The 26,630-nt window shown below is 51.9% G+C and overlaps 1 protein-coding gene across 5 annotated transcripts; it reads right to left on the bottom strand.

Annotated features, from left to right (window-relative positions):
• Window positions 1-118: 118 nt before the first annotated feature.
• ADAMTSL2 (ADAMTS like 2) lies at window positions 119-26,288 on the bottom strand. Of its 5 annotated transcripts, none has more exons than XM_063174857.1 (19): window positions 26,029-26,288; window positions 24,488-24,599; window positions 23,489-23,631; window positions 22,937-23,012; window positions 22,475-22,577; window positions 20,739-20,884; window positions 20,513-20,636; window positions 19,494-19,574; window positions 18,290-18,465; window positions 17,040-17,382; window positions 15,996-16,377; window positions 12,121-12,224; window positions 10,156-10,282; window positions 8,080-8,293; window positions 5,573-5,728; window positions 3,586-3,756; window positions 3,321-3,497; window positions 2,329-2,473; window positions 119-877 (listed from the first exon to the last, which is right to left on the bottom strand). In XM_063174857.1, exons 2-19 carry the CDS (start codon window positions 24,596-24,598, stop codon window positions 759-761), a joined length of 2,898 nt encoding a protein of 965 aa, XP_063030927.1. In that variant the 5' UTR covers window position 24,599; window positions 26,029-26,288; the 3' UTR covers window positions 119-758. The 5 variants fall into 5 exon arrangements, with proteins under 5 accessions (XP_063030927.1, XP_063030928.1, XP_063030929.1 ...); XM_063174858.1 differs by having other exon boundaries at window positions 15,996-16,344; XM_063174859.1 differs by having other exon boundaries at window positions 17,118-17,382; window positions 26,029-26,287.
• Window positions 26,289-26,630: the final 342 nt, after the last annotated feature.

Below are 26,630 nucleotides of genomic sequence, written 5' to 3'. Positions count from 1 at the left end.
CAAGTAGCTGTGATTCTCCTGATTTAAAGCTGCTCTGCCTCCTCTGGGCACCAGCAAATCCCCAGCCCCAATTCCAGTGCTCCCAGCACTCCACTACAAACTGGAGAATAAAACAAAATACCACCATAAATATGACAACTTTATTAAAATATACATATGAGTACAAATTAATGATTATATGGATAAAGTTCACTGTCTGTAAACAAATATATTAAAAAAGAGCACGTCTTTTTTGTGATATAAAGTGCAGTTATGTTTCCATATTATATACAATATGTCAGCATCAGGGAGGGGTTGTAAGGACTATGAAACTAACATTTGATTATAAGATAAAATTCTCTGAAAAAGTATACACCTACATATTACAAAAAAGGGCTTGAGTTTATTTAACAAACAGCTTCTCCATTAATTCAGCTAAGGAGAGCCTCAGGATAAATCAGGAGAGAGGCACCACCAAGCCCATTTTGGGAAGGGAAACTTGCACTTCCCAGAGTTCACACCTTCCCCTCGCCAACCCCAACCTTGCACCGAGGGAAGAAACAGGACAAGACCTTGGGTGTAGCTGGATTTTGGGGAGGGGAATCAAATATACAAGATTTCTGTACAGCTCTGACCCCGGGGGGCTCCCAACGTCCAGCGGCCAGGAGAGGAGTCCTGCCTCGGTGGGGACACACAAACCAGGCCAAGAGCATCCTTGTCAGCAGTGTCTGGGCTGTGAGGGCAGGGGAAGGAGGAGCCCTGGCTCAGGCAGCCCTGCCCTAGGAGTGGGGGGCACGGCAGGAGCGGCAGCAGGCTTTGCTGTAGTACCAGTGGCTGCACAGGTTCACCTTGATGGCCAAGGCACAGTTGGTTCCTGCCTGGTCCTGGCAGCTGTCATCTGCAGGGAGAAAAAAATACACTTTAGCAGGACATTAAGTGCCTGGAAATATGGCACAGGGGTCACAGGTTAAATCCCTGACAGATACATTTGATTTTTCTCAGTTGCTGAAGTAATTTGGGGCTGGGGTGGCTGGTTTTTGGTTTGACCTTTGTTAAAGCACTTGGAGAGTAGGTGGTCAGGGTAGGATTTCTCCCTTAATTTATGTCTCTCCTGCTGTTCCCAGCCTGAATTAAAATGTTGCTGGAGCTTTATTTGTGCCACTTTTGGTGCCACTGTCTCGTGGCTGCTGGCAGGTGTGAGCAGACTAGTACCCTGTGTCCCAGGGTGCCATGTCTCAAGGCATGGCACGGAAAAGAAGAAGAAAATAAACAATTGTGAGCTCATGAGGTCATTTTCCACCCTACACAGCTTTAAACACCATGGGCTGATGAGCAACAACATCAGCCCAGCTGTGGCTGCCACCTCCCTGACGTCCCCTGGAAAGCACCATGGAGCTTCTCCAGAAATGTCATTGTCAGCCTGGCCAAAGGCATGAGCAGGTTGAGCTGTTCCTTCCCACCTGACACCTTGGGGAGTCTCACTTGGTCCCAGCCCTGAAGCTCAATGTCCTTGCTGTAAAACAGAGCTGCCCAGGGACTGCTGGAGCCACCAAGGCACTGAGTTGTCCCCAGGTCAAGGGTTTCCCCTGAAATTCACAATTTCTATCCCAAGGAAGCTATTTGAGAAAGGGAATGGGAATCCAGCAGTGCCACACCCAGAGTTAGGGGGAAGTGAGATGCTGGAGAAAGGGATGAGGCTGCCTCAGCACTCTCCCAACTCCTTCAGTGCAATATTTTGCTTCAAACCCATAGGACTTATACTTTTATATACGTATTTTTTGCTTGAAATCCATAGGATGCATGAAACCAGGTTGCTCTCAGGGCAAGGTGGCCACGAGGCAACTCCCAAGCTCCATGTATCTCAAGGGAATGGACAGCTGAGAGCACCCAGAGCTGAGCCAGGAGCTGGCCCCAAATGTGTCACCCATTTTCATGCTTTTCTCCCACACTGTCCTTATTCCCAAATCCTATTAAAGGATTAGAACTGTGTGTTTGCTAAAGATCACAGGGACTCTGAGCCAGCAGACGAGCCAGATAACGAGATAGTTACAAATCCCACAGGACACCCGAAGACCAAAAATCATTAAAATAATGGCACAGACAGAACTTCCTCAGCTGTAGCTGGAATCTTACAGAAGCAGCACCCAAATCAGCTCTCCAAAGGCACCTTTTATCTTCAGGTCAGAACATGATTCTTCTGAGCTCTCCTCTTAATTTATCTCCAGAAGGAGCCTGTGCATTGCTTGGGCACAGAGGGAGAGCTGTCCCTGACATCCTCCCTGGGATCATTATCCAAATGGGGCAGTGCTGCTGGAGGGATCCATGGCAAACCAAGGCTGTGGGGCTCACCTGGGGGCTCTGTGGGGCAGGGCTGCAGGTCACAGGTCTGTTTGCCCACTGGCTTCACCAGCGGGTCGCAGCCCCGCACGATGTCCTTGCCCTGGTAGCACTTCACATCCCGCATCCTCACGCCAATCCCGCAGGTTTTTGTGCACTGGGGGACAGAGAGAAAGGGTGAGGCAAGACCCTGCCATGCCAGGGGACTGTTCTGAGCCAGAACCTGCTCACTGGAGATGTTAGGGCAGGAGGAGAATGTCACATCCCAGTGCCATGCCGCTGTCCCCTTGCTCTGTCTTTGCTGCCAGCTTCTGCCCAGGGGAGGTGGATGTGGTCCCATCCTCTGGTTCTGACACCCTCCCTCCTCCTGCTGCTCTTCACAAGGGACCACAAATGAGCTGTCCCTGTCCAGGTGATGCTCTGTAGGACATGGATGGCCATGGAAGCCCCCAGAGCACCAGGAGTGAGGTTGTGGGGTCTCTCTGCATCCATGGAGAATGTGGAGCCACTGCTGCGCCCAACACTCACTGCCTGCTGCCCTTTGGATGCCTCATGGAGCTGGGATTACAGCAGGGCTTTGGTTTTGGTTAATTATAGGGTTTGCAAGACTAAAAATGAGGCTCCTGGAGCTCAGATCAGGGAGGTTGCATCCAGGAGGGCTTGCAGGAAGCCCATTGGAGCCTGGCTGCCTTTTGGGTTGTGCAGGGTGATGGAGAATCTCCAAATTCTGCATCCCCTGGCCAGCCACCCTGTGGGCTCCAATCCACACTTCCAGGCACGAGGGGAAAAATAAAGAAAAAATAAAGCTACAGCTGGCCTCAAACAGCCCCTCTCAATCCTGTCCTCCCTGAGCACAGACAGCCCCAGCTGCACCATGCAGCAAAAACACCCTCAGGGACCACATCCTGCAGGGACTCACCCATCTCCTGGGGGTTCTGCAGGCAGAGGGACCCTTGGTGCAAAGGGATGGGGCAGCACAGCCCTGGGGCCCCCTCTCTGCTCACCTCAGACCAGGGGGTGGTGTACCACTTGAAGCAGGGCCTCTCGAAGCACGTGCTCTCCTCCACGGGCTTCTTGGCCACGTCACAGTCAGAGGGGCTGCGGGTCTTGATCTTGCCATTGACAATCTCCAGGCAGAGCACGATCCTCTTCTTCACACCCCGGCCACACGTCGTGTTGCACTGTGGGGTCATGAGCAGGGCCCCTTGAGAGCTGCACACCCCATCCTGACCCCTCCAGGGCACCCCAAAGCACAGGATCTGCACTTACCCGCTCCCAGTCCTGGGCCAGCCAGTGTGAGGGGCAGTTCTTGTCCCCACAGGGGTGGATGGCCAGGGGTTTGGTGTCCAGGTTGCACTGGGACTCGGGCACCACGCGCCCGTCGCTGGTTTTGCAGTACACGTGCCGGATCATCCTGCCCTGCCCGCAGCCGCCGCTGCACTGCAACCACAGCGGGCACTCAGTGCCAGGGAACCCCCCTGAGCGGGCCCAGAGAAGAGACAGGGCTCCCACAGCGGGGACAGGGCCCCCACAGCAGGGACAGAACCCTCACAGCAGGGACAGGGCTCCCACAGCGGGGACAGAACCCCCACAGCAGGGACAGAGCTCCCACAGCAGGGACAGAACCCTCACAGCAGGGACAGGGCCCCCAGAGCAGAGACACACAGGGACAGGGCCCCCACAGCAGGGACAGAACCCTCACAGCAGGGACAGGGCCCCCACAGCAGGGACAGAACCCTCACAGCAGGGACAGGGCTCCCACAGCGGGGACAGAACCCCCACAGCAGGGACAGAACCCTCACAGCAGGGACAGAACCCTCACAGCAGGGACAGGGCCCCCAGAGCAGAGACACACAGGGACAGGGCCCCCAGAGCAGGGACAGGGGCCCCAGAGCAAGGACAGGGCCCTCAGAACAGGGACAAGGCCCCCACAGGGCCCAGCTGCCTCCTCACACCCACCTCCCCCAAATTTTACAGAGGTTTTTTGGCTTTAAACAGCCACAAGGATGGTCAGCAGATCCCCCAATAGAGATTCCATCATCATGGAATCCCAGACTGGTTTGGGTTGGGAAGCACCTTAAAAATAATCTTGTTCCAACACCCTATCACGGGCAGGGATATCTTCTGCTATCTCAGGTTTTTCCAAACCCTGTCCAGGGGTTTGGAAAAGGAGAGGTTTATTCTTGGGATGGGATATCCACAATTTCTCTGGGCAACCTGTGCTACAGCACCCAGCATATCTCAGGGCAGGAAAAAGGGGAAGCACCATGAGCAGGGAACCCCACAGTGGCTCCCAAAGTGACAAAGGGGACCAAGGAAGTGGCAGGAAAAATCCAGCCCCCAGTGCCCGGAGCAGCCGGTGCTCCCCGTGCTTCCGTGGTTGCTCTTGCAGAGGCTCTCGGTGTTTCCTAGCACTGCTGCTGCCATGGAAACCACTTATTTTTAGCTGATGTGAATGTATCAAAACCTGGGTAAAAATAGCTTGGGATGGAGGGGGTCTTTGGAGCAGAATTGTGCAGGAAGGGAAAAAGCCAGGGGGAGAGGAAAAAAAAAAGAGCGAGGGAAAGAGAATAGAAAATAAGGAGGAAAGAAAAATAGGGAAAGGGAAGAAAGGAGGAAAGAGAAAAGGTAAAAGGGAGAAAGGGGAAACAGAAAGGGGGAAATGGAAAATAAAAAAGGGGAAAAAGTTAAAATGTTCAATTTCTGGGCATGGAGCATCAGCATTGCCAAGGAATGCTGTACAGCGGACAGACAAGAGGATTTTGACACCCACTAAGGCCCTCAGCCAGGTCTCTCAGGGTTTAACCCCTGCTGTACCACATCCCCCACAAGGCAGGAGCCCAGGGGAAGGAACAGGATCCACTGGGATGCTGGATCACCCCCAGTGCCCGAGCCAGGGTGGCACAAGGCAGAAGCCCAGGGGAAGGAACAGGATCCACTGGGATGCTGGATCACCCCCAGTGCCCGAGCCAGGGTGGCACAAGGCAGAAGCCCAGGGGAAGGAACAGGATCCACTGGGATGCTGGATCACCCCCAGTGCCCGAGCCAGGGCAGCTCAGGGTGACAGCGCTGACGGAGGTGACCCGAGAGACCCAAAACAGTGGAATTATTTGAGGCCAGCTCCCAGCACAGGCTGCCTGCAGGTTTGTTGGGACCCAAGTGCAGGTTTGTTTGATGAGCCCAACCCCAAAACCCCCAGGAGCAGCAGGGACAAGCCAGCCTGCGGTGGGACACGACGGCCACGGCGGGGTCTCACCGGTCCCCAGTCGGACACTGTCCACTGCCGGTCACACGGTGGCCCCGTGCAGTTCTTCTCGGCCAGGGGCCGGGCGCTGGCATCGCAGAGCTTCTCCTCCTCCGAGCAGCGGATGTCCCTTGTCACCACGCTCCGCTCCCCGCAGCGCGCCGGGCACTGCCGGAGGGGACAGCGACATCACCGGGGCTGCCGGCACCACGGCAGCTGCCGGCTCGGGGATGGGGTTTTTCCCATATTCCCAGTTTAAAAGCGCACGCTGGAAATGCACAAATGACTCCCCCAAACCCCCTCCGCAGCCCCAGCTGTGTCCTGCCCAGGTGCTGTGCTCTCCAGCAGGTGATGCCAGAAGGGGGGAAAGGCTCCAGGAGGGTCTGCTCAGAGCTGAGCAGCTTTAGCTATCACTTGGAGACAGGGTGAGATCTCCCTCGCCTCCTTCCCAGGAACAGCCAGCTCCTTTCCCCCTCTTTGGAGAATGCTTTCCCCCTCCTGACTGCACAACTGAGATTTTTGTGCTGTGGATAAATTTGGCACCGCGCAGCCCAGTGACATTATTTAGAACTGGATTTGAGTTACTACAGTCTCACATACACATTACATTTGCTCCATGCATAACGTAAAGCAGGGAAAAGTGTCAACAGCACAGGGCCCAGACGCACCGTGCCGAGATGTTAATCCTCAGAGCCCTGAAATGTGCTTTTTTTAATGCCTATTTCCCCAGCCAACTTGGCACCCCATCTCTGATGGGATCCAAAGGAGATTAGCTTTGCTGCTGGCTAAGAACAATCTACTCCAGCACTGTCTCAAGCAATCTGTCCCTGACAAATGCTGGAGGAGAATACACATTTCTGTAAAATAAACCACTCATTTGCTATGCTGGACAAAATAACGCTCCAGCACGTGCTCAGGGAGCTCCTCTCTACCAGCTGGGAAAGTCAAAACATCCTGCACCACCAGGGAATGCACCAGCCCCTCTGTCAGCTCCAGGGAAATGATGCACACCAGCTTGCAGGGGAATGGAGATGTTTAAATTATGACTAAGACGAGTTTTTGGGAGCTGCCCAGGAGGAAGAGTCATATTCCTCGTGATGCAAACCATGGGGCAGGTTGGCACCCACGGACAGCTCGGCTCAGAGCTCATCTGCTCCTGCTTAGATCAGGCCTGTGCTTGATTTGAGAAGAGGCACCCCGAGGAAGCAGCACTGGTTTGGGTATTTCCATGGGTTTGTGTTTGTAAGGGATGTGCTGGAGCACTGTCCGTGCCTGGAAAGGGATTCAGGGGCACAAACCCTCTCCACAGGTTTTCCCAAGGAAACCAGTGAGCTGGAACCCTCCCCAAAGCATCTCCCAGAGGCTTTGGGGACTGGTTTAATGCACAGCTAGAGAAAGGTTTTATTCTGCATGTGGTGCAAAGGAGGTGAGGAAGGGATGTTTATAGGGGTGTAATTTATGTGTGAGATGGGATCACCTTCCCAGCACGTTGGGTTTGAAGAGGCTGCCAAGGAAATACTGATAGGGAGATCTGAGCCATGGGCTCCTGCCCTACCTGTGAGTGACCAATGGCCTCCCATCCTAAACAGGAGCCAGGCCTTCATTTTAAGGGGAAAAATATTGATGCACATTGATCCACGTGCATTACTGCAGGCAGTGTATCCTGGCTGTGGATGGTTATGGATGAGGATTGATGCCTCAGGGTTTAGCTTTTATATTTTTCAGATTCTGTACTGCCTTGGTGTGTAGTTCTGAGCTTCATATTAGGGCATGGTGGGCTCTGTGCACAGAGCAGGGAGACAAAACAATTCCTGCTCCAGCTGGGGACCAAGGACAAATGATCCAAATCTCAGCCCAAGAGCACAAAAAACGTGGGCTGGAGAGAGAAAAACAAGAAGGATGAGACTGCATAACCTAAAGCTGTAATTTGACAATTAACTCCATTATGCAAATGGAGCAGAACTGATAAAAGTGAGAGACCCCATGAGCGGTCGTGCATTTTGGGACCATTTTGGTTCATCTTGGGTTCATTTTGGGACCATTTTGGTTCATCTTGGATGTAGCCCTGGCTGGGCTCTTGTGCTGCCCATTGAGGCCTCCTAATAAATCCCTACTTTATTCTTAAGCTCTGTCCAGCCTCTTTTTTAGGTCGCATGGTGACCTAGAAGAGCAGCACAAGGATCACAAAGCATCACAAAGCAAAGAAGGAACCACAAGGCATCACAAAACATCAGGAATCACAATTAATTCCAATATGCAAACGGAGCAGAGCTTATAAAAGTGAGAGACTTCGTGACCAGTTGAGCATTTTGGGACCATTTTGGTTCATCTTGGGTGCAGCCCTGGCTGAGCCTAGGTGGATCCATTGAGGCCTCCTAATAAATCCCTACTTTATTCTTTAACTCTATCTAGCCTCTTTTTTAGGCCACGCAGCGACCTAAAAAAAATCATCAGGAATCACAAAGCATCAGGATAAATTGGAAAAGGGAGCGAAGGCCAGGCTCAGGCGCTGGACTCACCTCTGACCACTCGGACATCTCCCACTGGGGCCCACAGGCCGGGTTCTTGCAGACCTTGCGCTCGTCGGGCCGGGCGATGTCGGCCGCCTCGCACAGGTCGCTGTAGACGGAGCTGTCGAAGCCTGGCGAGATCATCTTCCAGCAGCGCACGATGCGGAACTGGTACCCCTCACCGCACGTCCGCGAGCACTCGCTCCAGCTGCTCGTCTCCCACCTGCGGAGGAAAGCATGGGAGAGCATGGGAAGGCATGGGAAGGCATGGGAAGGCATGGGAAGGTGATCTTCTCCAACAGAAAGGCATGGGAAAGCGGTGACCTCCATGGCAGGGAGGAATGACGAGGAGGACTCCATGGATATCAGAATTACTAATTAATTACTTTATTATATTGTGGCAGTATCATTCTTTTCTCTGCTTCTCTCAGATTCAGAAAATGTGAATCCCACACACCTGGGCAGAGAACAGAGCCCATCACCCCATGGAGCAGCCCACAGCAGCCCTGGCTGCAGGGAGTGTGTAATCACATATCCTCTGAGCAGAGAGAGACATAGCTGTCCCAGGAAAATCCTGGGAAGCTGTGGGAAACTTAGAGAAAAGAATTAAAACATTTTTCTCTCTCTTTCTATAACCGTTGTTTAAAGATGTGGTTCTCCGGAGTGTGCTGTTCATAGCTCACCAATAGTGTGAGAGGTTTTCACTTTGGGACCAATCAAGTCTCACCTTAGCGAGCCACATTATAAAAAGACCTGCTGCTTTCATTAAATTGCCTTCTGATTCACCTTCTGAAGACTGAAGTCTTTCATTCCATCCCTGACTCAACAGCATCAAGGGAGGAGTGAGCTGCAGCCAGGCTGCCAACTCCTGAGAGCTGTTCCCAAGGGATGGGAAGCATCAACATATGTTGGGCTCACCCCACAGCCCCCAGCTCATGCCTGACGCTGAAACCAGCTTGTCAGGAGGCAGGGCGGCACAGCAGGGCCTGGCCCAGTGTCCTCAATGACAAGTGAGCGTTTGTCACCACAGGCTCTGCCGGCACATTTGTCTGTCAGGCTTTTTGCCCGTGTTTGACCTCCTCTTTTTGTCTGCTCAGCTGAAGTACGGGGAGGACACGGCATCCATCACCCTGCAGATGCCAGCAGTAATGTCACACAGAGCTGCCCAAGCCCCAGTGGGACACAATTCGTGTCCCACCATCAGTCTGACTCTGCTGAGCACAAGTGACAGGCTGGAGGAGCTGGGATCTGCTCCAAGCACTGCCTGTCCTTTACTGTCCTCTGCCACCTCTGTCCTGACAAGACAGGAACAGCTTGCAATCCAGGGAAAAATCATAAAAGGTCAAGTTTTGTACAGTACAGGAATATTACAGCAATTAAAGAATGAGCTAATTGTGAACGGATCAGAATTCCCAGCTCCTCTGGAGGTGGGCAACTGCTGTTCTCCAAGCAGGAGAGCCCCAGCTGCCCCCAGGCCTCACACCCCATCTGGGGGTCCAGGCAGCCCTAGGGAGATGTCACACATTTGGAGACGTCATTTAGAGGTGGCACCTAACTTCAGGAGGGAAATGAAACAAAGGACTTCCCCATCCAGATCACCCAAAATTAACATTTTTTTCTTTGAAAAGCCTTGGCAGCCCAAGCATCTTCCTGTCTGCCCAAGTGCTGGTGGCTGCCCCATGAGCTCCCAGTGCTCCCCAGTTGAAGTCACTGGTAAATCACAGAGCAGCTCTTCTCCCTCACAGTGCAAGCCCCTGAAGCTGGAGCAGCACAGCCATAAGGAGGGACAACTTTAGGAAAGATTAGTGGGAGAATCTAAGCACAAAAGGTACCCTAATGCTTGTTTTAAAAAATGACACCAAAAAGAGATGCCAACTCTGCCAGGATTTATGGAGAGCTTGGGTAGCTTGAGCTAAAGCTCTCAGGAGGAAACTCTTGCTGCCTCCCAGATGGAATTAAGGGAGGAGGGATGGGGGTGCTGTGGGCCATCCCTGCTGCCCCCCAAATCCACAGCAACCTTCCCCCAAAATACAACCAGGGCAGAGGAAACACAGAGGCTGCAGGAGTGCCCTGTGCAGGCAGTACCTTGGCTGGCACTCTCTCCCAGCACAGAACTCATGGATGGGCTCGGGCCGGGTCATGGCATCGCAGTAGGCATCGTCCACCTCGATCCCATCATAGCGAACACACATGGCATAGGTGGACATCACTCCTGGGCTCAGAGAGAACACACACACACAGAGCAGAGTGCTTGGTGAGCTGCACATCCAAACTATTTTGTTGTTGTTTTTCTGGTTTTAGCTGCATTTCTCAAAACTCCCTCCCTGTGGGAAGCAGGAAGCTGGAGTTCCTGTCCCATGGGATGGGTGCTGCTGGGAGGGAATATCACAGTGGCCACCCCACCAATCTGAGCAGTGTGGTTGAGTTTGGCCAGCTCAGAGGAGGGCATGGCATGGCCACCCCTGCCAGGGCTTGCCACCAAAACCAATACATGACTAACACATTTTTATAGGAAATACTCAGGACCACGAGTCTGCTCGGCAGACAGGGTGGTGGGTGGAGGCGACAGCAAACAGTCCCCAAACCCACTCCATCCCTCACTCCCCCTGGGCATTCCACCCCTCCCTTTGCACCAGGTGCTCCCCAGGTGCATCCAGAGCTCCAGGCCAAGGCAGGGATCCTGGGGATTTGGCAAGGAAAGTGCTGCCCCTCCTGCTCCCCCTCCAAGGCAGCTGAGCTGGTGCCATCAGAGCGAGACCTTTTCCCCCACAGCCTCCCGTGCCAGAGTAAATGTTGGGAAGTCCATTCTGGGACCTGGCTGGGGACCAGGAGGCTGCTCTGGCTACAGGTAACAAGAATTGCAGCTCTGGAGAACATATGGTTTACATGAAACTAAAAAAAGATCTACAGCTCTTGACATGGCCTTGCCTCTCTGCGATATGTCAGTGAGAAAAGGCAGCGAGGAAGGAGAAATTTGAGTTAAACCTCTCTTGGCTTGCTGCAAACCAGGGCAGAGCAGGCTGGCCCAGCCAAGGGAGAAATTTGTTCAGAGGGGATCAAAGAAGTCAAAAATGTCCCAGAACATGTGGATGACAGGATCCTGGGGAAAGGGAAGGCTCGCAAAGCTCCTGCTGCAGGCACGAGACTGCTGGACCAGTGCAAATGCTTAAAATGTAAAATCCTTGCATTTGATCTTTTAAGAGATGTCCCTGAGATTGTAAACTCCTCTCTCCCACTCCTTTCCCTCTTTTTAATTCCAGAAGCACTGCAGGCTCTGGATAATTTCAGGGGCAGCACAGACAAGTGCACAACCCACACGCCTGATTCATCCCAAGGGATCGACAGGACCCCCTAACCAAGGCGTGAGGGAGGAGATCGGGTGCCTTGAAGCTTTTCAAGGGGCAAAAAGAGAGGAATTAATGCAAAAAGAGGGAATTTCTGCCTGAAGAATAGAGGCTCAGTTTTGATATCCCTGGCATCTCTGTCACTGTTCCAGATTTACACCCTCGCAGCCGAGCTCAGGCTCCAGGGTAGAAGGAGTGGGAGAAACAAAACATAATCAAAAAGCCAAATGCTATTGTGTTTCCTGCCAGAGCTGAACAATCTTTAAAATTTCTCTCTGCAGGGAAGCAGCTGAGCTTTTCAAACCCCTTGAAGCTGTCAAAAAGGTGAGGAAGGGGGAAAAAAAGGAGGCTCAGGACAGGATTGGGGATCCTGCTGAGCCCCAGGGGGGACACAAAGTGTTGGGAAGTGAAGGCAGTGCTCAGAGCTTCCCAGAGGGAGGGTGTTTGGAGGGATGATGGACACATTGGGCATCACCTCCTGGTCCCCAACACACCTGAGAGCTCAGTGGGGTTTGCATGCTCAGCCCCCAGCTCCTCTCCCCACCTTTGCACCCAGGCACAGCAGAGCTGGGGTCGTGCTAAAGCAGAACCCATGAGATCCCCTAAACACCACCAGCTCCTTCCCATCCCTGACAGACATAAAATGGACTCACACACCAGGTGATTTCAGCAGGCTGTGCAGAATTTGGCTGCTTCTCATAACTACCTGTGGTGCATGTAGAGCTGCAGGGCTCGTGGGAGGAAAGCTTCCACCTGTACATGTCAGCAGCACTCACACCTTGGCCCTTTCTTAACAACTTCAATCTGTTTCTAGCAATAAGCAAACAAAACAAAACAAAACAAAAAAAAAAAAAAAGAGAAAAGAAAGAAAAAAACAAAACAAAGAAAAGGCATTTACAAGGCAAGCAGTGACAGCCCATGACAGACACACACATCTGGCTGCAGTTCGGTTGGGTTTGGGTTTGGGAGGGGATGTGCTTGGTTTGGCTTTGGTTGGGTTTGGTTGTTCTGATTTTTTGGGAGGTTCGTTTGTTTGAATCAATTTTTAATTTTTTTTAGTTTCACAACATACCTGTCCTGAGCCCCAAGTAGAATCCCCAGCCCGGTTAGAGGCAGAGCTTCCACTGTCTAGAAATAGAGAGAATGGGATAAAAATACCCACAAGTAGAAACAGTTCAGAATTTAACAAAAGTTTGCATTTTTCTGCTCAAATACACCTGGCCCTTGGCCCACAGTGACTAAAGGTGCAGTATCTCCTCCCTTGTGTCTCCAGGGCTGGGCAAACCCACTCGTGCTGCTCAGTGCAGCAGAGATTTTGGCTGCTCCAATCTCCAAAAGCCAGCACAGGAGTTTCTGAGCTCTCCCCTCAAAGCCCACTGATTTTGCCACTCTGTTTTTTGGCCTGATTTATTTTGCTGGATGTCAAGCGGGGAATTTGCATCTCTCCAGCTCCAAGCTGTGCTCAAACACAAAATGCCACGGGGAGAGGAGTAACAGAGTCAGCCCGGTGTGAGAAAAAACATTTATCCAAGCAAGAATTGCAGCTGCTCCCCGTGCTGGGAGGGGGGAACACCTCAGGGATACTGCACCTTTACAACAAAAGGCTTCGGTTCTGTTCTCATACCTTGGTCCAAACCCTTGGAACAGCTACACTGGAATAGTGTACAAGGTTGTATCCTCACATCCAGTTGTCTCTGGCCTGGCAGGATATGCAGCTTGTATGATTTCTAGGCAGCAGAAGCTCTGAAATTGCCTTATTTAGTTGTTTGTAAGAAAAAGTTGAAGTCCAGCCTATCAAATCAACCTTTCAAAGGACACTGTTGAGAATCCAGCCGTTTCCTTTCCGACCCACCCTCCTTCCACCGCCAGCACTGAGCCTCCAGAAGGATTAAAAACAACAACAATCTCATTTTCCCTGTTGATTTTGCCTCTGTCAGTTTGGCAAATGGTTGCTTCCTGCACTTGAAATGGAACTGAAATGAATGTGACTATTTTTTAAATTTTTTTTTTAGTGGAAAAATAACAATCTCAGCTCACTATAAATAGTGTTTATCTGCTACAGCAGCTCTGCCTGGGGACCCACACCAGCTCCTGATCCCTGGCCTGTGTCACCAGCTGCCACCCAGCCAGGAGAGGGCTCACAAATTTGTTAAAACATAGTCAACATCTGCTTTTTGTGCTTTAATTTGCCTGGAAATATTACCCAGATCCTCCAGTCTATCCCCTGATCTCTGAGGCACCAAAGTAAACACCAAGTTATCCTATGACCAGGACTCCTCTGTCTTTAAAAGGATAAAATCTTCAAAATAAGCTTTATCCCACATCTGAGGACAGTAAATCTTTCAACAGTGTCCCTTCAGTGTATGTGATCCCAAATAAAGAGCTTCTATGCATGTCAAGGTCCCAGGGACAAGATCTTTCCAGAGGAATCCGACATTTGGGCACAGGGCAGCTCATTTCCAGCAAAGACAAAACTGTCATTTTTTTCTTCTCTCAATGCAGACAGCAGCCCATTGTCCAACAAAACTGGGGGCATTTTCTCTTTTCTTTCAATTTTCCTCTTGATTATGAGCTACATAATAAAGTCACACATTTGCTTCTCGAGCTTTTAATCAGCTTTTCAAGCAAGATACAGCACCAAAAATTAGCACCATTCCCTCACCCTTCACTGAGTTCTGCGCTGCCCCTTTTCCCAAAACAGCTCCCACAGCAGAGGGATAACCCTGACAAATGCACACAAAACCACCACGGATCATCATCCACAGCCCCTGGCTCTCATTCCTGTGTTTTATTTTGGTTTTTGTTTCTAAGCAAAGGGGCAAACTCGTGGCTCCTGTTGAAAGGTCCTGAGCATCTCTCAGCATTTTGGCTGGTGCAAAACTGGTCAATATTTTGATCTGTAAAGTTTGTATTTTGTTCCAGAGAGAGAAGAGGGGACACTGTGGAACAAAACCAAGGGAAGAACGGGTGGAAAACTGTTGTCAGTGCTGGGTGACATTCCTGAAGGGGTTTAAATCACTGTTATCAATAGCTGGGCAGCCAGGGACAGTGCAAGGAGCTTTTTAGCACCCAAAAACTGCACTGGAGCCCCAGTGTTCTGTGATTGCCCTGTAAAAGCCAAGCTCCCTGTACTCCCAGGAGGTAGGGAAGAATTGCCCCCATCTCACAGCTGCTGGGGCAGAGTTTTGGGGTGCAGGGGGGCAGCTGAGGGGACGCAGGGTGTGTGATGGGCAGTCCCCAGGGCAGGGTAAGGGGAGCTGAGGGCTCTGCCCTCTCTGTCAGAGAGGATGAAATGCTTGCTTTGGCAGCTGAAGGCAGCACTCCCAAGCCAAGGCACGAGGAGAGATGATAGATTCAAGCCCTTGGCAAGGTTTTCATGTTCTTATCATTAAGAAGTTTGTTGATCCATCTGGCTGCATGGCCATTTTCTTCAGCACGAGTGTCTTTAGCATAACGTAGTGGAAGCTGTGGGTGAATCCAGCTAACTCTACCCAGAGGGAGCCTCTGCTCAGGGCTTTGCATCTCCTCCAGCTCAGCATCTTATCCTGTGTTTTACAGGTCCAGGAGGAGGCTGACAGGAGGCTGGGGTGCCGTGGGGATGCACAGTGGGACCCAAATCCACACCTGGTTCTGGGACCTGGATATTCCCAAAGCCCCAGAGTCAGTTCAAGCTGACCATGGGTGGCTGACCATGAAGGAGGGCTAATTGCTGCTGTGGGCACTGTCCCCATCTCAGTCCCCATGTGGTCACACTGGGAATGAGTTCTGGGCTGGGAATCAAGGCTGCTCCCCAGAGAGCCCTGGGATATCTCAAAAGCTGACAGACACAGGCTTGGGGATCAGCACCTACCCCCAGACTTCCTTCCACCCTTCCCCAGAGCAAAACCTGCTGCTAAAGCTCCATTAGGCCTTTCTTTACCTCCCCACTTCCGCTCAAACCAGCCATCTAAAGGATTCTGAGGTGATGGTCCCAGTACAATGAGCTGCTACTGCAGAGCTTTGGCTATTCCTATCCAAGCTGTGACTCCCTGAGCTGAGGCAACAAATCCAGGCTGTTCCTGGACCTACAGTGGAGCTCCTGGTGGCAGGGCCACACCTGGGAGCTGCTGGAAGCATATTCCTGCCATCCCAAGTGAGGAGGATCATAGGTGGCACTGAACAGGGTGGGTGAAAAGGGGCCAGGACCAACTTCTGCTGCATCAGAACTCGGAGGAAGGGGCTGGGGAATGGGAGCAGGATGTCAAGAGAAGGCAAAAGGAAGAGGCTTCCTCATGGCTGTGGCTCTGACAAGAAGCTGTGACAGCAGAGAGCAAGGCCCCATCTGACAAACATCAGCATGGACTTCAGCATGGCCAATGAGGGGGACATCAAGATTTCCTCTTGCTTAAACCTTCTCATGCCTTCCTGCTCCCAAACCTCTGGCCCTTCCTTGCAGATGAACTCCCAACAGAACATTTCCACCATCCCACCCCCACTTACCTCCTGCTTCCAAAGGGATGGAAACCATGCATTGAGCACAGAGCTTTTGCAAGTCAAGAACATCAATAAATTGGATTTATTAACGAAAGGCACATCTCCTACCTTGCTTTGTGGGTTCTGTTCCCCTGGGGGCTGCTCATGGTGACGGTGGCGTTGGAGAAGGGCGTCTCTGCAGAGGTGTTGGTGGCTTTGCCATTGCTCAGCTCCATGAAGGTGCTGTTCACCGAGTAGGTGACGAGGCCATCGCTGTCCTCATAGTCCACGTAGAGGCTGTCAAGGGGTGACCCCACCGAGTTGGTTGGGTCTCCCTGGGCGAAGATGCTGTTCATGGTGACGTTGAGCAGCAGCTCCTTGGAGTCCGAGGTCTTGCCCAGCAGCTTGTCCGTGATGGCGTTCTCCAGAAGGAACTCCCTGGAGCTGAGCCTGGCCTCGGGCTCTCTGTCGTCATGGTCTGTCTGGTAAGTAGACCTGGTTACGTTTGAATCTAGATTGGAGCCAACAGGGGGGAAACCACAGTGACAACCACAAAATGCATCGAGGCTGGGAGGGAGAAGCAGCCCGGAGCAGCGGGGACACGCCAGAGCCTGAGCAGCCACACGGGGGGACAGAGGCAGGGCAGGGGGGTCTCATGGGGTTCCCAAGGGTGTGCAGCTTTGGGGGGGCTTATCCTGCTATGGTGTGGCCAGAGGGGAGCTCAGCACCCGCCAGCACTGCCCAAAGCAATAGCAGAGGTGAAAGGAAGGTGCTCCCATGGCCCCACAGCCCATGCAGCCATGCTGGGAAGGCACTCCAGGCAATTTGGGGGTGGGATGCCCGAGGGACTCAAATGGGGGTTTTGGAGGGGTGGGAGGTGATGGGAGATGTTGTGATGGGGAGTTTTGTGCACCCAGGGCTCCCTCCTGTCCTTGGCATGAGGCAAAGCACAGCAGGGCACCAGCGGGGAGGTCTCACCCAGTGTCCACCCCCACACACCCTCACCAGAAACCAGAATCTGAAGGGCAAAGAGGATTTGTGAGCAGAGATGTTTTAAAGAACTTTCCGAGGTTTCCAAAACACAAACCAGCAGAACCACCAGAGGTAGAAACAGAGCATTTCTCAACAAGAGCTCTGAGAAGCAGAACAGTGAGGCCCAAGTCTCCTCCTTACCTTGGGGTTGTTTGCCCTTCAGTTTTGGCTCACAGTCAATTGTTTCTGCTCTTTCATAGACCTCATTGGTTTCCTGACCTTTGCTCAAGTTTAAATCTTCCTCCGTGTCCTGCCTTCCAAACACCTGGTTCTCCAAGTCTATCCTTTCACTGGAGATTTTCCCAAAATAGGTTGCATTGTGCTGGATGAAGCCCAGTGGCACGTCCCCGTTGAACTCGCGGCTCTCCTCGCTCTCCGACTCGGAGAAGGTGTAGAAGATGGGCTGCAGGTTCTTTGAGTGTGGCTTCCTCAGCAGAGTGTATTCAAACGTGATGGATGGGTTCTTGCCATTTTGATTCCAGACCTAGCAAAGAAATCGAGTTGTTAGGGGGTGCAGGAGATTTGTGGCAGGCAAAGCATGGGATTCATCTTGGACCTGACACTTGGGGAGCATCAATTTTGCTGTTTCCAGAGTGTTTTCCTTCACAGTGCCAGCTTCTTCCTGCTGGAGCCCTGCACCATTTTCGAAGGGTTATTTGGCAGTGTTGCCAATGGGAATTAACCCCAGGAGCCCCAGATCACACTTCCTCCTTGGCCACTGAGTGACCAGAGGCTCGGGGCAGCAACTTCACAAGACCATCACTTGCAAAGCCACTTTTGTGACTTTATAAAGAGCACACCCTCCCCTGCAGCAGCTACACCCCACTGGGGCTGGGGACTCCCAGCTGAGGCAGCCTCATAGTGGTCTAATGCTTTTTAAACACCCAAGCAACCATCCCTTCCCCTTCCAGAGGAGCCTGGGGCTCCATGGAAGATGTCAGGAGTTGGGCTCTGGCTGGCTGCCCAGAAGAAAATTGAGGGACTTTTCTCCAAATACCTGGTTTTACATGGTTTGCTTTCGAGAGAGAATTGGGGTTTAAGGTTTATGCACTTGTCTAAGCTCTCTGGCCCAGTTTCTTATTTTTGCTTTTCCTGCCAGGTAACTTGGATAAAAATGCCAAGGAACAGAGGAGAAATCCCCTCACAGTGCCTGAGGCATCTTCTCCCTGCAGAGAGGAGTTACCAAGCCCACATTCACCACTGACAGCCCCGCCTGAATCCAAGAGCTCTGACACAAATAAAATAAGGTTGGGTAAGGAACTGGCCAGAATCACTGCTCCCATCCCCTCCTCATGTGAAACCATGCCAGGACTCTGCTCCCATGCTCACCCCTTCCTCAATCCAAGGCGGATTTTCTCTTTCCCATCATGAGAAGAGAAGTCAAAGCTCACCATTATGTTCAGCCCTTGATTTGTGGGTCCCTGGGCAACAATGTACTCGATGCCAGTCTCGTACACGTCCATGGGCCGGCGGTACTTGAACACCGTGCCTGCAATGTTGAAGTTCTTTGGGCTGTCCACTTTATAGTTCCCATTGAAGAAATAGTACCCAGCTTCATCAGCCACAGCTTCAAAGGAGAGAGAACACTCAGTGCTGTCACATGCAAAGCTCTGGATGCAGCCCCTGGTGTGTTCAGGGGGTAAAATCACTGCCACAGCAATAAAAAAAAGAGATTCTCCTACATGGCAATGCATTGGCCACTTGTTTGCAGCATTCGCCATGTGGGGATGTGCTCAGAGTTTCTGGGCCACATGTCCCTCCACATTGCAAACCCCTGGGAATGTGGCTGACACTCGGCCCTGGATCCTGTCACCCCCTTGGCACCAGCCCACAGTGGCCCAAGATGCCACTGATGCCCCCTGAGCTAGCCCAGAAACTGGTAACCTCATCAAGCCTTTTTCATCCATAGAATCTTCCTAGAATGGTTTGCACTGGAAGGGACCTTGGAGCTCATCTCATCCTGTCATGGGCCAGGACATCTTCCACTGCTGCTCAAAATCCCATCCTGCCTGGCCTTGAACAATTCCAGGGAAGTGACAGCCACCTTCCAGAGGCGCGAGCCTCTGAGGCAGCAAATGTGCTTCTCTTTGGCAAGTCTGGATTTTTCCACACTGTCGCCTCCCCCGTGAGATGGGTGTGTGGTCACCAACACTTCAGCAAGGCCACACGCAGGTCACATCCCCTTGGTGCTGTTGTCATTGCACATTCCCCAGGCAGGGAAAGGTTGAGGGGATCACCAGAGAGGTGAAGTCACTTGGCCATCTGTGATCCAGCATTAGGGCATCTGTCACACCCTGCTGAAATCATATTCACCAACATTTTCTGCTTTAAAGCAATCAAATTGTTGACAAACACAGCCCAGGTGCTCAGACTGCAGAGAGGAGCAAAACCCTGGCTTGGACAACATGGATGGATTTACATTGCCTGTGGATTTAACTCATGTCTGCAGCAAACAGACTCGCTGATCCCTGTGGGTCCCTTCCAACTCAGGATATTCTGTGATTCTATGACAAAACTACATCCAGCTCTGCATTGGAAAAAGCATTAACCAGCATAGGCATGCATCCTAGGGAAGTACCAAGAGGTTATACACACCCAGAACATCTGCAGACTTTTTCCGTTCCACTATCTGGATATCCCTCGCTCCGGCGGGAATGTGCGTGACCAGGGAATAGCCTACGGATTAACCAGAGGATCTTTGTGACCAGTGATCTGAACCAAGCCCTCCTCAGGCAGAGCTGCAAGCTAGCCAACACCCTGGCCTGGACCCACGTTTTTAATGGATTTAAAAGCCCCAACCCTTCGTGTTTTAGGCTGCAAACAGGAGCTTATCGGTGATAGAGAAGAAAAATGTGTGAATTGTGTCTTGGTTTATGGAGGAAAAACACATCCAAGGGGGAAAAGGATTCAGTTCTTACATGCACAAATATCATGTTTATCTAAACTGATATAAGAAAATACAGATGGTTTTATTAGCTAGAGAAGCTGTTGTGTGGTTCCTGATCCCTGTGTTAGCCAGCCTTCCCAAAACCCCAGCAGGAGATGGGAGCTGCTTTCTCCTCTGCCTCCCCTTTGCCTAGCACCAGACAAAAGGTGGGACAGGACAAGTCTTCCCACAGCACTGAAGTTCCTGCAGTTTGCTCCATCTCAGAGAGCATTAATCATAATTCCTGAATTAGATTGTTATATTTAGGACATGTATGTTCGGCTGCTTTACATCACACTGATTTTTGAAATCCTGGTCTTTCAAGTTATTGTTGCTTCCTGTTATTACAAGTCGTTTATTTCTAGTCTTACTGGGTCATGAGTGTCTTGTTTTTGGCTAAATGACTAAAAAAGACTAAAATAGATACCAGCCTCTTGCATAACCCTTTTGCACCACTCATCATCAGAGACCTCTGGTTTCTGACAAACACCACGCAAATTTCCTGTTTTGTTTTGGTTTTTTTTAAAGAAGGTTTTCTCTGCCCAAACAAGCAACATTAACACACATAGAACACGTGGGAAAAACTTGAATTGGGCAGTTGGTAAGACCTAAAAACAATTTACCAAAAAAAAAAGTCAATTTTAAACCCAGCCCTTTCAACTCAAGCCCTCAATCCCCAAAGCCTTACCAAGATGAGAATTTCCTTTCCGGTAACTGCCGGTTACGTGGGTGCAGCTGCTCCCATCTCCTTGGCAAACTCCACATTTATCCAAGGTGTGGGTGGAGAAGAGAATGCCATCACAGCCAATGGGCTAAAAAATGCACAGACAGAGCACTGAGGGTCAGGCAAACGTCGCACCCACTGCGATTCTCTGAATGCTACTAACGAGATTTTTGCTATAATGTTTAACAACCTCACATTTTCCAGACACGCAAACCCCTCGGAAATCCGTGTATTTGCAGGATGTTCCATCCCTGGCCTGAACCATTAACTGTCTCTGACCATCCACGGTGGTGCAATGAAGGTCACAGGGCTTGCTAGAAATGTGAACATAGTCATCTAAGGGGAAAGGATATAAAGAGAGATTCAAAAACAGCAGAAACACCACAACTTTCATCCTACCCAAGCCAGCGAATCTCTGCCAAGCTAAACAACAGCAGCACAACTGCAGAGCAGTGAGAGTTCACAAGTGGCCATCTCTTGTGTTTCAGGACAGGCAGGAGATGGCCCTTGGACAGTGTGACAGCCTTTGCTGTCCAGGGGCATCACCAGCACCAGCCCAGGGCAGGCACTGAGGCAGCAGCACTGCTTTGTGCAAGTACATTACACAAAAACATGCATGTGCACTTGGCAACACTTGATACGAGTTAAATTTACACATATATTGTTGGAAATACAGCTGTAAGACTATATTCAAAACCATAGCAACTCAGAGCATTTTATGATCTATAATTTTTCCATAAATATTTACCCAAGATGGACTTAATTCACCCTTTGCTTTCTGCAGACAACAACTGGCTGGCAGCACCCACCAGCACAGCAATCCCACATTTTATAATATCCACAGGAAGCAGATGACAAAATCATATTTGCATCAGAACCCCAAGTGTTTGTCTCCACCAACTCCTGAGCAATCAGAGACCCACTGGCCTGCACACCCAAGCAAGGCAGCATCAGTGTCAAAATATTCCCTGCAAATCCCCCAGGAGCCACGTGAACTCCTGCTCAAACACAAAACAACTCCTGCAACATCTCTGGTGAGTCAGCTTGAGCAGCAAATGTGTTTAAGGAAATTGTCACTTTCAAGGGACAAAAGCCACCAAGGAGAAATAGCTCATGGACCAAGTTCTGCCTTGCTGACCCTGCAAAGGCTGGAGAGGCAGGGGCTTGGTACAGAGGGAAATTGATTTGATGAAGATAATTGTTCTTGGGTATGTACAGACCCCTAAAACAAAGTTTGCAAGAGATCCCACCTTTATTTTTAAACACTCAAATGAATCTGAAATGAAGAAGGATCTGATCCCATCTCTGTTTTTATGGATCTGAAGAATCTGAGCTCAGGAGCCTCCTCGGAAGAAGGGTCCTGCCTTCCCAGCAGCTCTAAAGCTCATCCATGGCTTGTGTTTAATGCCTGATTTTGATGGGAGTTCAGTGTTCAATAAAAGTTCAATAAGAGCTCAGTTTCTGAGTCCCAAGTCGTTTCTGCACTTCTTGCTCACCCCAGATGACCAAAGTGACCAGCTGCACCTCGGTGACATTTGACAGAGCACACAGAGGGCGTGGGAGAGACCAAATGTCACTGAAACAGCACAGCCAGCAATGGCCCTGGCTCAAAGGACACTTGTCATGGTGAGCCCGACTGACCCTGCCAGCACAGCCCTCACATCTCCTGCTCCCACATCCTCCTGCAGCCTCTGGTCCCTGGGAGCTGTGACCAACACAGGCTACAGACATGAATTCATGTTGTTATTTAATTTTCAAGCTACCCTGCAGCTGCCAAACAAGCCGTTGAGCTCGGGAGACAGCTGATTATGCCTCTGAAAAACCACTTTAAAACAGCAGAGGAGGAGCCTTCCTGCAGCCTGTAGCATCATAACTATCAAAATATTTGGCTGAGCATTATGAAACACACAAAGAATGTCTTGTTACCAGGATATAAAGGTTTCCATTGATAGGTTCTGCCATTGTACACATGGGAGTTAAAGGACGAGCACTGCTCCTCTCGGAAGCTCCTTCCGTTCACAGGGCACTCCTAGAATGGGATACATTAACATCCTGAGGGAAACAAAGTGCGGGAAAGGTTTCTGGCACATCAGCACCAGCTGCAAGGAGTGTTTCCATCACCTTCCCCAGCCAGGCCATGTCCTCCTCCTCCTCCTCTTCCTCCTCTTCCTCCCCCCACTGCAGGAACCCTCTGGGAGTTGTTGCCAGAGCCACTCTCTGGTTTTTATGGCAAAATGCCCAAAGCCCAGAAACTGGCACCAAAGAAGAGAACCCCCAGCTGCTTGGACAGGGAAGAGGGTGACAGCTTGAGGACAAATGGTGTCCCCTCTCCAAGGGACCCAGAAATGCCACACATGACTTTCCCAACAAGACAAAGGATATCCTTACTTGGACTTTGCAGAGCTGGTATCTCTTGGATGTTCCAGTGCAAGTTTTATTAGCCAGCCCACTCACTGACTTCCTTCTGAATAAGGAAATGGTGGTTAGATGGGGGGCAGAAATCATTTTCCCTTGTTTAAATATATCTGCTCTCCATAAGGTCAGTGTGCACAGAGCAGAGCCACACAGAGATCTGTCCCTGGAGCAGGTAGCAAAGGTCTCTGTGGTTTTGTCACCTGCATCACCAACTATTCCAGGAGGTATCATGGGGACAAGGTTTACAAAGGGGGTTTTGGCAACCACGCTGCCCAGAGAGGGCAGAGCCAGGCACAAAGCAGATGGAACCAGTGGGTCCCCAACCAGCCCTGCACCAGGGGCTGCTGTGCCCCAAGGCCTGGAGAACAAGCTCAGTCTGTGCCTGCTGCCCCTGTGCACCAGCCACAGCTCAGGAAACCCCCTCCTGCCCCAGCAGGCTTTGCCCAGACACATTTCCATCAGTGCTTGTGACCTCTGGGGTCAGGCAGCTGCTGCAGAGCCCCTGCCCAGCCCCTGGGGCTGTACCTCTGCCTCAGGCAGTGCCTCTCCTGGGATTTCACGCCTCCCCCACAGGTCCTGGTGCACGCTGTCCACTTGGTCCACTCTCCCCACCAGTAAGCAGTGACATCTGACCCTTCCTCCAGGCTGTTGGACGTCTGTGCCAGGTCCTGCTCGGAGCACAGGGGAAGCAGGAGAAGCAGGAGTCACATCCAAACCCCAGAGCCCGTGTGGGGACACTGAGGGCAGCCCTCCCCTCCCAGCCTGCCCCACTCGACCCAGGCATTGCCTTCTCCAGCTGAGGTCAAGCCTGAGGTTTCCATCCCTGCATTCTTGCAATTGTGTTTTCATTACAAAATTGGAATGAAGTGGCAATATTTGGGATTCCTCAGGAAAGGAAATTCTCATTGTTTCGCTCAGTTGGCAAAACCGAGCTCCCAAACAGCCCTAAACTCTGCGAGACTCTCGGTGCTCTCTGACTCTGGCTCCACAGAGAATTCAGGGAGCTGCAGAGCCAGCTGCAGCTGGAAGCTCCGCTGGAAGCTTCAACAAACCCTTGAAAAACCCCTCTGCAGCAGCAGAGCAGGTCAGTGAGTGCCAGGGGGTGCCAGAAGGGTGCAGGACCCTGTGTGCTCTCTCTGCAAGCACAGGTTTCTCACTTGAGGAGGGTCCCTGACACCCCCAGCTCCCATCCCCTGTCCTGACCATGCATCAGAGGGCAGAGGAACTGCAAATGTTGCATGGAAAACAAATGAAAGCTCAGCCACTGCAGGGAGCAAGGAGTGGGGCTCACCAAGAGCAGGGCATGGCCCTTCAGAGTCCTAGAAATGCACTGTGAATGCTCTTGGCCATGGTAGGCACAACTTAGGTTAAGCCCAGACTGATGAGTGAAGGCAAGTCAGAAGTCCTAACCAATTTTGAGAACCTGATGCATGCACAGAGCAGCTCTGCCAGCCCAGGGGGTTCCCATCCCAGACACCAGAGCATTTTAAAGCCCAGAGAGCCCCCAAAACCCGACAGCCTTACCTGAGCTATGACAAAGACAACATTGCCCACGAGAAGAAGGGCCAGGGTGCCTTTCAGCTGCAGCTGAGCACTGATGGAGATGCTGCTCCACCTCCACTTGGATATCTTCATCCTAGAAAGCAACCAAACACTGCACTAAGCACACCTTCCACCCAGCCCCAGACCTCTGGGTTCCTGAGCTCTGCTCCAGCTCGGTGACACCGACCAGCAGGGACCTGAGCCTGAAGTTTTATTTCATTAATAGCAGCATGAACATGGTACAGGATCACTTCCCAGCTGGGTTTTTATCTGTCAAACCACAACTTTGCACTGGTTTCCAGTGGCTGCACCTGACACAGCTCCAAGGCTGCCTTGGAACAGAGCCTGGCTTACACTGAAGCACAGTGAGTAGCCAGAAGTGTTCCTGGATCTATAAAAGCAGTGCATTTAAATATCCCCATTTACAGGACTGCTCCTGGAAGAATGAGATGAAAAGCTTCAAAAACAAAAAAATTCAATTAGCAGGCATCATTCCTCCTTTTTTCATTTATTCCACTCCAATTCCCCTCGGCTCCCAGGGAAGATTCCTTTCCTTATAGAAAAGACACGACCCACAATTAAAGAGCAGAAATGAGCTATCCCAAGTGTCAGCCTTTCATCTCTTTCTCCATCTGCCTCATGAAAGAGACCAACCCAGAATGGCATTTTCTTAAATAAAACCCAGCTCAAAACCACAATACGTTTTATTGTGAACCTCCCTGCAAGAGCCAGAAAGGAGCAGGTTTCAGGAAATCATGCTTCCAGGCAATCAAAGCAGCTCATGTCTGTGAGGAAAAAGAAAAAAAAAATATCCTCCCCTAAGCTAATTTCCCTTGAAAAGCAGTTAGGCAGTGTCTTTGGGAAGCAGGGGGGTGGGAGAGGTGCTGCTCCTGGGGAGAGAGGGCAGGACTGCAGACCTGCAATATAAAGAGCTTCTCTCCTACTCGTTTTTGTTTGGTTTTTTTTTTTTCCCTCCTTGCAAAGCTTTTTGTAGCGGTTTTGAAACCACTGAATTGCCGGCAGCACCAGCCCCGCTTTGCTGTCTGGCTTAGACAAAATTACCACAGGGCTTCCAGGTCCCCAAATCCGCTCTGCAATCGCCCTGGGGGAGAGGTGCAGCGCGCTAAAGAGACTTTCCAAGAGGCAGAGCCATTGATTAATGGGAGCCCAGAGCGCTTGGCCGGGGATCCCGCGGACAGGTGGCTGAGCCTTGCCTTACACTTGGTTCTCATTAAAGCTCCCAGACACTCCTGACTCCAAGCCAATACCAGAGCGCGCTCCGAGTTTATCCCACAGGCTGCGGGGCTGCGTGCTTCAATGGAGAGAAAATTAAGAAATGGGGGGAGGGATGTGGATGCCGTGAGCAGCATCGCGGAGCCGGGAGCGGGGCGGCGGGAGGGAGATGCGGGGCGGGGATGCGGGGCGGGGATGCGGGGCTGCATCTCCGCGGGCAAGGGATGGGACAGAACAGGATGGGACAGGGTGGGACAGGGTGGGACAGGGTGGGACAGAACGGGCCGTACCTGGCGGCGGAGGGACCGGGCAGGACGATGCTCCGGGGCCGGGCGGGAGCGGCGGCGGCGGCGCGGCGCGGAGCGGAGCGGAGCAGCGGCGGCCCCAGACGCTCCCTCCCTCCTTCTCCCTCTCCGACTTCAAAGGGCAGCCAAAAGCGCCGGGGCTTCCAGCGAGGAGGAGCCGCCGCAGTGGCTCCCCCCAGCCCGCGCCGGCCGCTCTTATAGCGGCGGCGGGGGGGAGGCAGGGGGAGAGCGGGCGGAATTCACACCTCTCGGCCCGGGATGCCCCCACCCCGGTTAACCCCTCGCCTCCCCCGGCGCCGGCCCGCGGCCGCCAGCCGGTTTCCTGAGGCGAGACCGGGGGGGCACAGGCGGGGAGAGCCCGCACCGCACGCATGCGTTCCCGCTGGTCCACGCAAGGCAGGGAAACCCCGGGAGGATGCTGTGCTCCCAATCCCCAGGGATCCTCTGGAGGATGCTCCGCTTTTCCCCGCACCCTGGAGGATGCTCTGCTTCCCCCCCTCCCCGGGAAGATGCTCCGCTTTTCCCCCCACCCTGGAGGATGCTCCGCTTTTCCCCCACACAGGAGGATGCTCCGCTTTTCCCCCCAC

The sequence above is a fragment of the Melospiza melodia genome, chromosome 22, assembly GCF_035770615.1.
Source record: "Melospiza melodia melodia isolate bMelMel2 chromosome 22, bMelMel2.pri, whole genome shotgun sequence".
Taxonomy (NCBI): domain Eukaryota; kingdom Metazoa; phylum Chordata; class Aves; order Passeriformes; family Passerellidae; genus Melospiza; species Melospiza melodia.
This window is presented reverse-complemented; position numbering and strand designations above follow the sequence as displayed.

Excerpts from the sequence above, each read along its gene's own strand:
- ADAMTSL2 (XM_063174857.1), bottom strand. The coding sequence starts at position 24,598 with ATGAAGATATCCAAGTGGAGGTGGAGCAGCATCTCCATCAGTGCTCAG. Across the intron at positions 10,283-12,120 it reads CAGCTCTACATGCACCACAG|GAGTGATGTCCACCTATGCC; the intron begins GTAGTTATGAGA and ends CTCTGAGCCCAG. Across the intron at positions 5,729-8,079 it reads AGATGTCCGAGTGGTCAGAG|TGCCCGGCGCGCTGCGGGGA; the intron begins GTGAGTCCAGCG and ends CCCCTCCGGCAG.